Source organism: Propithecus coquereli, unplaced genomic scaffold, assembly GCF_000956105.1.
Source record: "Propithecus coquereli isolate 6110/MARCELLA unplaced genomic scaffold, Pcoq_1.0 Scaffold7, whole genome shotgun sequence".
NCBI lineage: Eukaryota > Metazoa > Chordata > Mammalia > Primates > Indriidae > Propithecus > Propithecus coquereli.
This window is the reverse complement of record NW_012153062.1, coordinates 13,235,776-13,247,454: the sequence shown is the minus strand read 5'-3', so window position 1 is coordinate 13,247,454 and position 11,679 is coordinate 13,235,776. Positions and strand designations below refer to the sequence as shown.

The window sequence follows — 11,679 nt, the reverse complement described above, 5'->3', positions numbered from 1 at the left end:
AAAAAAAAAAAAAAAAAACTATACTGCTAACAAGGCCTTATCCTAAGTAAAACATACTTTATAAAAAGCCTATAAAGCATTCTTTGTACATAGTATGGCTTTAATTAATATTTGAATAAATTTAAACTATTACAAGGACCAGAAGTCTTTAGAAAACACAATACTCCCACCCTTTCAGACAAAAATTGTTTCAATAACCTAGCAAAAAAATGTGCCTATTGATTATTAAAATTTCAACATAACATTGGTTTCCTAACCATATAGCATAGTAGCACCTTAAGTAGGGTTTAAGTTCTAAATATCTAGGGCCAAAATAAAAATAAAAATCTCTTAAGAAGGCCTCAGATTAGAACCAGATATGCTGTCTTACAGGGAGCAAAACACAGCTATTATTATTGGCATAAACTTAAGCAGGAGGGAAATAAGAATGTACAAAATAGTCCTTTCCCTTAATAAAGTCCAGTGGGAGACTTCAAATACTTAGATATGTGCATATTTAAAAATAATGTGATAAGATTCTAAAAATACATATATAACATTAATTTGATCTAAAGAAGAAAATTTTTTGTATTTCCAAAAAGGTGCATAAAGCAGACTTCAATGACAATCAACAAGCTAAATATATAACTATCATAATAATTCACTGCACATAGATAATTAAAACCACATTTGTAAAAATCGAAGATTGTGCCAGGTTTGTAAATTATCGAATTATGATCGATTAATCTTAGTGTTACAGCAAGTAAAAAATAATGGTCTAATAATAGAGTGGTAAAACACACTAAGCTATGAGGAGCTTAATAACAATCAGAAAAATTAGATTCAGACACAATCAAGGCTTTCAGTAATCTCCCTTCTACTGAAAAATATCCTTTTAAAATGTAAATTTGTCGTTTAAAAAAAAATCTTCGCCTGTAATCCTAGCACTCTGGGAGGCGGGTGGATCGCTCAAGGTCAGGAGTTCAAGACCAGCCTGACTAAGAGTGAGACCCTGTCTCTACTAAAAAATAGAAAGAAATGATCTGGACAACTAAAAATATTATATATCGAAAAAATTAGCCGGGCATGGTGGCGCATGCCTGTAGTCCCAGCTACTCGGGAGGCTGAGGCAGTAAGATCTCCTGAGCCCAGGAGTTTGAGGTTGCTGTGAGCTAGGCTGACGCCACGGCACTCACTCTAGCCCGGGCAACAGAGTGAGACTCTGTCTCAAGAAAAACAACAACAACAAAAAAAATCTTAAACATGTACCCAACCAAGCAGATTAATACAAAACAAAAACCAACCAAATAGAAACAAAAATCTTCTGAAACACAAATTAGGGTTCAAGTTCAATTCCAGATGCAGGAATTAGACTAGGAATCAGAAGGGAAGGATGCTCCCATGAAGACTTACTGTGCCAGATATTTATTTACTCCACAAATGAGTGACTATTATGTGCCAGGCTCAAGAGATAAAGCAGTAAGGAAGCCCCCTACCTACTCAACCTCTACAACAATCCTTTCTTACCATCATGAGCCTCAAAGAGTAAGAGAAAAATGGTCAAGTTGTGAGCCCTGGGATTCAAATTTAAGCTTGTCTAACCCTAAAACCCATGTTCTTACCCCTTCTTCTCCATACCATGCTACCCATGAACAGAACAAAAGTAGGTAACCCTCTCTGAACATAGAGATAATATCATCCCAGTTTATCTTATAAAGTGGCTGCTGGTAAGGATTAAGTGAGATAATGTTCAAAATACTTTGAAAACTATTAAGTACTACTTGAAAAAGTCAAGTAACTTGCTCAAGACCACCTGGTTGGTAAATAGAAGAGGCAGCACTCCAACTGTCCTGACTCCAAAGTTTGTATTAATAGTAGCACACCTAGGCTACTACTACTAAGAAGTATCTACCTCCACTCTCCAGGATTTAACATGCAAACATAGAACAAATATTCAATATACACTTTGAATTGATTTGGTTTAATTTAACTAATGAAAACCTGAAGATTTAAGAGTTTTTCTTTGGTTCTATCTCCATTACCCTTAAAATCAAGAACTGATAATCAACACATACTCAGGAATCACTGGGGCTTTAGGGTTTTCAGTGATCACATGCTTTTGCCAGGTATACAGAAATTTAGATCTATTTCATATTTAAATCCAAATCTCATGTTATTTAATAGCATTTCAGACCCTCACAGGATATTACATATAGTTTGACACAATTTAAATTTGAAGCAAAAAGTGTAAAATCATGTAACTCATGATGGTTATTAGCCACACATCTTTTACAACATCCACAATTTTATATAGCTGGATACATTATCTTGAGTCCTTTTTTTTTTCTTTTTCTTTTTTTTTTAAGATACAGGGTCTTGCTCTATCATCCAGGCTAGAGTATAGTGGTGTGATCACAGCTCACTTCAGCGTTGAACTCCTGGCCTCAAGGGATCCTCCCCTGCTCAGCCTCCTGAGTAGCTGGGATTATAGCACACGCCGAGCTAATTTTTGTTTTTTTAGAGATGGGTGTCTCGCCATGTTGCCCAGGCTGGTCTCAAACTCCTGGCCTCAAGCGATCCTTCCATCTCAGCCTCCCAAGTCGCTAGGATTACAGGCTTGAGCCACGGTGCTCATTATTTTGAGTCTTATTGGAGTTTTCTGACACACACTATAAATGATTCCTTAAACAAGCTTCTACTGCATTCCAAGGAAGCAATAAGAAAAATAAAGCTACTAGCATGTCATATTTAAGCAAATTGATACTTCCATTGATATAAGCATTTAATGAAAGTGTAATATTAAAAGGAATACACTGTGAGGCACACACAAATATTTTCAATGAAAGTACAAACTACAAAAGCTTGAAACTATATAGTCTGATTGCTATTGCCAAATATTTCAAAACACATGATGCTGAAATTTAAATTTATAGATAAATGCTATATGATTATAATTTCTGATAAAGGCCAAATTTATTCAGTTATTAAAATTGAATTAAGCAACACATTATTCAAGGCAATAGACATTACTTGAGCAATTATTTATAAATAATTTAAAATATTTCATTTTTATCTCAATTAAATGGATGCATAAGAATGTAAATTTACAGAAATGGGAAGCTATTTGCAATCTTCCCTGCCCTCCCATTTTATGCTTAAATTAATGTTTAACTCTATTAGCATAAATTTAAGAGTTACTTTCAGCTTCAGATACATGCTGAGAGAAGGTACAAGTAAAAATATAAAAATAAATATGCAAAGTTACAAGGCAAAAACGTCCTTATTCTCTTGCAACTAGACATGTATGGTATAATTTTCAGATTCTAATTAAAGTCATTTTACTTTGAAAATTTGTAAGAGAATACAGAAGTAGCAATTACAAGTTTTTCACTCAAAAAAACATTCCACGCAGTGGTGAACTATTCAAGCCAATTTTGTTTTCTCAACTATTATTTTATAATAAATCTAGATGACTTACTATTACTGAACATTTAACTGAGCCCCCAGCTCGAAAGCATCAGCAAATTTTCTAAGAAAGTATGTATTTCAACCCTCATTGAATATCTGTAGTATCAACAGATACCTTTTTAAAATTTCTTTTTTTGTTGTTTTTTGGGGTTTCTCCCCAAAACTCATGTTGAAAAAAATTTCTACTGCAGAAACAAACTGTTGCTTTTCTTTACCTCTCTTTAAAAATACTAAATAAAAGACTTCTTATGAACATTGTATTAGATATTTAAATATATGTTTTAACAGCATTGAACATTTTAATATTTATTAAAATCTTACATCTAAATATATATAAGCATCCCCCACTTACAGAGTCAAGACTGACAGCCCAGAATAAACTTAAGCCTTAGGTTTCTGTGTGTATGTATGTGTGTGCGTCTTTATCTTTCCTAGATAAATCTAAGAGGGGGAAAGGGGGTAGAATGAAAAGGAAAGAATCACTTTCTCTTTTGTTTTTCTTCCCTTGTGACTAACAATAATAAGAACCCTTAAGAAAGAAAGCTGTGTGCTAGCTGTTGAGACAGGAAAGCAGAGAAAAAAACTTTGAGACTGTTTTCAGTTCCACAAAAGTGATGGGGAGGAGCAAGAGAAATAAGCACAAAAGAAAAGATGAGCAGAATAAACAAGCATCCCTAAAAAGGTGTACTCTAGCTCAATTCCCAATGCTCCTCAAGGCAGCACTCCTCAACTCTGATCTTTTCACTCTGTATCCAGAATCCTAATGATCCTGGGCAAAGCAGTACTCTAACAAAGCCTGCTTGCCTCCCTCTCAATAATAACAGCTAACTAAGCACCCGGCACAGTACCAAATGGATTATCTTTTTTCATCCTCATAGCAACCTGAGGGCTGAGGCTACACAAGGTTAAGTAATTTATACCAGGTCACAAGCCTGGTAAGTGGTGGAATCTGACCAGAAACCCAGAATCTCTATTCTCTTAACCATTATATTATATGGCCTCCTCTCTTGCAGATTACAAAATCTCACTAATATTTATCGGTGCAAAATGAGTCCAATGTGGAGGGAACTACTCAAAGTCAACATATATGAGCAATGAGTATTAATTCATATATATAAAACTGAAGCAAAAAGAGCTCAAGTGCTTTGCTCTAATAGGCGTTATCTTAAGCATCAAGTATCATAATAAGGTAAAATGCTTTTTTAAAACTTTGGGGACCTGAGAACTCTATAACTTTACTACTCGAAAGTGTGGTCCACCAAAGGGCAGCATCTACACTGGGAAGTTGTTAAAATGCAGAATCTCGGGTCCCACCTCACACCTATTAAAGTCACATTTTAACAAGATTTCCAGGGAATTCATATGCATGTTAAATTTAAAAAGCACTGCTCCAAAACAGTGAACTACACTTTGAATAGCAAAGGTCTAGAAAATAGCCTTCGTGATTCTCAAAAAATAAATACCAGACATCCCTTGGAAATCATTGATCTAGAAATGTAGGACTTTTAAATCAACAACACTGTTTTCTGCTGAATTTGTAATTCTCAAAGTTTTCCAGCCACCAGCAACTCCAATGTTCCATGGCACTCTTCCAAAATATAAAAAAGCAACTGCACTTGCTTCTACTGCCACAATGGCAGAATCTCTCAGAGAGGAATTTAAAGGTAGAAGACTATCAAAAACTATATACCAGCTGGGGAAGGTGGCTCACGCCTGTAATCCCAGCTCTCTGGGAGGCCGAGGCGGGCCAAGTGTTTGAGCTCAGGAGTTCGAAACCAGCCTGAGCAAGAGTGAGACCCCGTCTCTACCAAAAATAGAAAGAAATTAATTGGACAACTAAAAATATATAGAAAAAATTAGCCGGGCATGGTGGTATGCCTGTAGTCCCAGCTACTCGGGAGGCTGAGGCAGGAGGATCGCTTGAGCCCAGGAGTTTGAGGTTGCTGTGAGCTAGGATGACGCCACGGCACTCTAGCCCAGGCAACAGAGTGAGACTCTGTCTCAAAAAAAAAACTATATACCTGTTGTTACTAATCTTGAACAGGCCAGTGCAGAAAGAACTTGCTGGAAAATTTCATAAAAATTATGTATCTCATACAGATGAGAAATCAGAGCTACAAATATTTGAGAACAGAAAAGTAGATGGGAATCATAATCAGTGTCAACTTCACTTTAAGATGATGAAGATCATACCAGCTAATACTACCTTAAAAGGAATGTCTAAAATTTTTAGACAAAATATTAACAAGTTACATAGACTGAATTTTTTCTTTCAGAGATCATGTATCAGAAAAAGTAGAGTCAAGGTAGGCTAATTATTTTTTAAAACAATAAAAGGCTGAAATCAAGCAACCTGATGCTTTTGATTTTCTGAGAACTATGTGTTAATTAAATGTATTTATACAGATTTATAACGAAGCATAGTTAGCAAATAGATTAAGATTCCTTCCTAATCTTAAGGCTTGCAGAAACTTGACAACATTTATTATGTGTAATGACTTTAAATTTCTTAAATAATCATCTCAATTAAGAACAAATTGGCCAATCTGTGAATACTATAACTGCATCAAATCACTGGCATTACAATACCATTAAAAGTTCTTAGTAGGAGCCAGAAATCAAAATAGAAAATCATTTTGTTTTCTGTCTGTCATAGTCTCAAAACTTTTCAAAATACTTATGTAGATTAGGTATCTCTATCCCATTATACAGTTATTCTGTACTATAAATTCTAAATACAATTTTATTTTGAAAGAAAATATCCTCATGAATAATATTGTACAGAAAAATGTGACACAAACCTTTTAGGATATTGAACATCTTTATCAACCAGGAATGTACTGCTTTATTTAGACTGCTCCAATAACTTTTTAGAAAATATGATTTAAAAGTATTAATAAACTCCAAGTAACAATTCAAAGTAAGTAAACACTTAAAGGTAAAAATTTTAAATGCATACAGTGATTACTTTAAAAATGTCTTAAAACCTATTCTAAGATTCCCCCCTCTTCTTTGCTATTAGAGGAAGTAAGTTACTTACCCCTCCAAACCTTGTTGAAATTCCATCCATCTCCTCAATCTAAGCAACTTAATAGAATTAACTGGATCAAACCTCAAGAACTTTAGAGTCTCTCTTACCTTATATAAATAGAGGCTTAGGAATCATGAAGACCTGAGTTGGAATCCACATAAGAGTTCAAATCCATATACAGGTACCAGCTGAGTAACCCTGGGCAAACTATTTAATCCCTCTGTTCCTTCTGTTGCTGTTAAATGACAGCTCTCATATCACAATAGGGGTGTGGGGGGGGGGGTAGGGGTCGGTAATAAAGACTATATGAGAACCACAGAAAGTATCCAGAATGGTCTTAATAAGAACTAACTCATGAAAAATAGTTATAAATAAATAAATAAAAAACTCTCCAAATCTCTACCAGATATGTAAACATCGCACAAATTATTTTCATCTTTCCTAAAAAACAAATTAGTGATCTGAAAGGAAATAACATCTGAGAAAGTTATTTAAACCAGAGATTACAGTAGCTTTGGCTTACATTTCTTATAAAATTATCTAAAACACTATCATTTAGTAATTCTGTTTCATTTTAATTTCTTTTAAAGTTAGCACCTTCAATTCAATTAGTTTCTTAATGGAAAAATAAATTCATTCTTAGAGGGACTACACTTACTACTTTTTAAATTCTTGAATGTTTACTTCTGAGGGCATTAAAAGCCATCCAATGGTAAATGTTTTACCTCTGCAACAAAAGGGAAAACAATTTGACTATTATACAGATTTTTGCTATGGCTGAAATTCAACTATCATACAAAGAGTTAACTGAACCCAAATCAGGGGAGGTAAAGATATTGTGGCAATTAAATATAACAAATGATTACAAATATTTTACTACTGGAAATGCATACAGTTAATATGAACTTAGTAATAAAGTACATCTCTCTTCACAAAAAATTTATATTCTATCCTTTAGTTCAAGTGAAATGGAGTATTTAAACTTGAGGATAAAAGTTGACAGGTATGTATTAGACTTATAAATCCAAAAAAACTTTTCAAGTTGGCACACACTTTAAATGAATCATTTGATTTTTCTTCATGGTTTGATTAGAAGTTTTGTGAACTTTATTTCTCTCCAACGTTGTGTGCTTATTGGTTAAACAAAGTTAATGTGTATAAACCCAGTCCTGCAGGATTTGTACTTACCAGAGAAAGTGCCAAGTGCTGTAAATACCTTTTACATTTCAGCATTTATGTTTTTAAAATTATTACTGACATTTAAGTCTTTATCATCACCAAAAAATCTTTATATTTAAGAGTGTAGTTCAAAAGGTCATGTTGTTTTGGCTCACTTTGAAGGTATCATACTCCTTTCAGAAAAGAATTTTTGATATTTACAACATAATTAAGAGATTTCTAGAATAGATAACCTAAACCTTCCTGACAATTAAAAATTACGCACATACCAAAAAGGAAGCATAATCCTATTATAAGGACTAAGGACAAATATACTTTTTAAAAAACTAATTTACTTCTAATATAAAGAGTTTCTTTAAGTCTACAAATGACTTTGAGTGTCTGCACTTCTTTTTCCAAAAGTACATGAAGGACATTTTTATTTTGAGTAAAATACTAGCGTTCTTGATTTTCCACAATAAAAAGATTAGTACTTGGGGAAGGGGGAGCAGGTGGAGAGAAGGAGTGTGTGAAATTATACCTGACTAAAAAGAAGTTTTATTTATGGTAGGTTTTTTGGTTTGGTCTATTTTGGCTTTCGGTTGTGTGTGTGTCTGTGGGTGCGCGCGCCAAAGAGAGAGAGAGAAAAGTGGTAATGAGTAAAATGACAGTTTATGACGCCTATAAAATCTGTCTTGGTTCAAATTCAAATTCACAAACTCCGAAAAAGTCTACGGATTTGCCTAGAGTTACAGAGAATAAAAATTAAGGCAGCACCGCGCATCCCTAAACCTTCTAAAATGTATGGTGAACTTAACCTTTACTCGCTGTTGTACTTAAGGAGTAGGCATACTGGTTCTTAGAGAAGAAAACACAAAAACCACAATTCTTCATTGTCTTAAAAAAAAAAAAAAGGCAAAACAAGTAAATGCATTCTACTAAGTAACCTTGAAATCGCTTTAAGCTGCCACTCTACATGACACTTACTTTGACACACGTAACGTACCTGTCTGTGAAAGCATATCTTTTATTCTTGGCTCTTAAGTCAGAAACACAGTTGGTAAACACTAAGGCTCGCGGTATTAGCATTTCGATTGCATAGTATCATACCTGTGAGCGTAATTCTTTGGTCTGGAGGCACTGAGAGGACTTGGTTTTCATGCACTTTCAAAGCGCCCAGATTTGCGGAGGAAGCCTGTGCTCCCGTGAGTTTGGGGGGCGTCCCACGGGCGCGACCCTTCATTCCCAGGGACAGCAGGCGCCCTTTGTACATCCACTTCTGCAACTTCTTGACTGTCACCGCCGGCGGTTTGAGGAAGGGGGACCCCTCCTGGCGGTCTCCTTTGCCGCTGCGTAACACAGAGGACCCAGCTAGATCCCTGAAAGGGGTTCCTGAGGAGCGGCCGGGGTCCTTGCAGCCCAGAGGCAGGAGGTCGGCGGGCGCCACAGTCCGGGCACTGCCCCCGCGCCAGCCGTCCATCCTGCCTCCACGTGGCGGGGGCTTGTCCCAGTCCTCGCGCGCGCCGCACCTGATCCAGCTGTCGCTCGGCCACCGCTGGAAGGGAGGCGGCTTGGCATACACCCGGAGGCTCTCGAGGCTTCTGCTGCAGGGCAGCCGCATCCGAGGAGTCTGCAGCCGGCCTCCCCCCGACTCCCTCGGAGGCGACCGGGGCGGGGACACCTGCTGCCCAGGGCGGTCGCCGCCTCCCCGCTCCCAGTCTCGGGGGCAGGCTCGGCAGCCCTCAACGCCGCTGGGGGAAGGCGGCTGGCCCGGAGCCCGGGCTCCCGTAGGGCAGCAGTGATCCGCCAAGCCCCCGCCACCCAGCCGCGCGCCAGAGTCAGGGGGCAGGTCGTGCATGGCCTGGATCAGCAGATAATAGGCCTCTCGCAACTGGGTCTGCAGCCTGCCCGTCTCCAGGCGGCCGCCCTCCGCCCCCGGGGAGGAGCCCGCCGCCGGGAGAGGCGGGGGCCGCCGCTCCGCCTCCGCCCCCTCAGGCTCGGGCGCGGGCGGAGAGCCGCCCGGCAGGTTCTCGTAGTAGTCGGCGTCGTAGTCCCCGGCGTTCTCCTCCTCCTCTCCGCTGCGCCGGGAGCCCGGCGGGGCGTGCAGAGAGGCGCAAACGAATCCGTGGCCCCAGGGGACGGCCTTCTGCCCGCTGCGCGGCCGAGGCCCGAGCGCCCCCGACTGCCCCGGGCGCCCTCCGGGGACACGCATCTCGGGGCTCCACACCTCAGGTGACGGCCGGGGCTGCGTCAGCCTCGGCTGGGCTTCCCTGCCGTGCTCGCGTCGGGGGGAGTCCGCACCACCCCAGGCGTCTCCCTCAGCCACCGAAGAAGTCGCCACCGTAGCTGCAGCGGCCGTCCGGAGCCCCAGCCCCCCGGCGCCGCGGGAACCCCGCCTTCCCCGGAGCCTAGACAGCGTCCTCCTCAGAGGGTCCGCCATCCCCTCTGCCTCAACAACTCGGCTCGCCCCCGCCGTGGGGAGAGGTCGGCCCCTGGTTGCAGAGAAAGCTGCGCAGGCGGAGGAGGCGGCGGCGGCGGCGGCGGCTCCCCATGACCGGCGCTGGCCCTCGCCGGCTCCTCACATACTTGGCATAACTCTGCCGCGGGAAGGCGTGGGGGAGGGCGGTGGCGCCGCAGCGCGCATGCCCCGGAGCCCCGCGCCACGACGGGGCTCGCGGGCCGCCGCCTGCAGAGCTGCGTTCCCAGGGTGGGCGGGCGGCGCAGGTAGAGGCGGAGGGCGTGTGAAGGGAGATGGAATAAAGCCGGATTCATCGCGAGGGGTGCGGTGAGAGTTGAGGCAGGGGGATAAAAAAAGAACGAGCGGGAAAGTTAAGTCTGGGCTAACGGCTGCGAAATTTTGGTTAAGGAGCCGGAGAAAGGGAAAGTGCCCTCCAGGCTGTCAACCCAGCACCTTCACTCTCTTCCTCGTTGCCACCGCTGCTCGAGGCATGTCTTAGATACAGCAAGTCCTAGCTTGAGAGAAAGCAAAGATTGTTTTGACGGACGAAGTATGAGTACAGGTGTATCTCAGTGCCATGTGTTATAGAAATGTTTCTGTCATTTTAATTGCACGGAGAGCTAGCTGTGTAAGGAGATTTGCAGCAATTCCTCTTCAATAAGGAAGAATCCTTTTATCCAAAAAATCCCCCCCCGTGCCTCTCTTTTAAGTCTATTTTTCCTTCTTTTTTTTTCAATTAATGGGTACTAACACAATTAATTCTTACATCAACCAAAATTTGTAAAAGGGGGCCATGAATATCATAGTGTCCCTCATTACCTGGCCTACAAGACTACCATATAAAAATATACGCTTGCAGGTTTTGAATATAAAAAAGTTAACAAACTTCATATTAATTTAAGCAATGGGTTGAAAAGCATCTGGATTGAAGCTGAGAAACAATGTAATCTGGAAATACCAACTCTCTCCCCAAAACATTAAATCCTGTGTTCTAGGTAGCAGTTGTAAACTGAAGTACCTCTTGTTGCCACAAATTAATTGACCAATTCAGTGATTGATAAGAATCAGTTTTGCCATTATCCCTGATTTCAAAGTTACATGTTTTAGTGTTTACATATTAGAAAGGGCCTTTGAGTTATGCATAAATGTGCTAACACCTAGCACAATACGTGCATATAGTAGGTACTCAAGTACTCAGGAAATATTTATTGGATAAATAAGTGCTTGCATTACTGAATAAAAGAAAATAATTTAACTTCCCTTATTTCCAACTATAGTATATTTTCCTGTGTCAGTTGTTTTGTTGTTGTTGTTTGCACCAAAGGCTCCAGTCTCTAAATGTGCTTTGATCCATGCTGCCTTTTATTAGTACCTAGTCTCTCCTGGAATAATTAATGGTACCTGCATTGTATTTGCAGAAATCTTACCCATTCTTTAAAACTCTTCTCAGCTGCCTTCTCTATGAAATCACTTCTGATCTCCCAGATGGACATGATCTCAAATTCTTTTAAACTCCAATAATACTTTATTCCTACCCATTCATAGTATATTTATTGTTTTATACAATAAATTTGTATACATGCCC

At 39.9% G+C, this 11,679-nt stretch overlaps 1 protein-coding gene across 1 annotated transcript in view; it reads right to left on the bottom strand.

The window, feature by feature from the left end:
• Positions 1-9,494, bottom strand: part of SYDE2 (synapse defective 1, Rho GTPase, homolog 2 (C. elegans)) — a 43,057-nt gene extending 33,563 nt beyond the window's left edge. Inside the window, exon 1 of the mRNA XM_012661082.1 lies at positions 8,747-9,494. Coding sequence (XP_012516536.1) covers positions 8,747-9,494 — 748 coding nt within the window. The remainder of the gene's footprint in view (positions 1-8,746) is intronic.
• Positions 9,495-11,679: the final 2,185 nt, after the last annotated feature.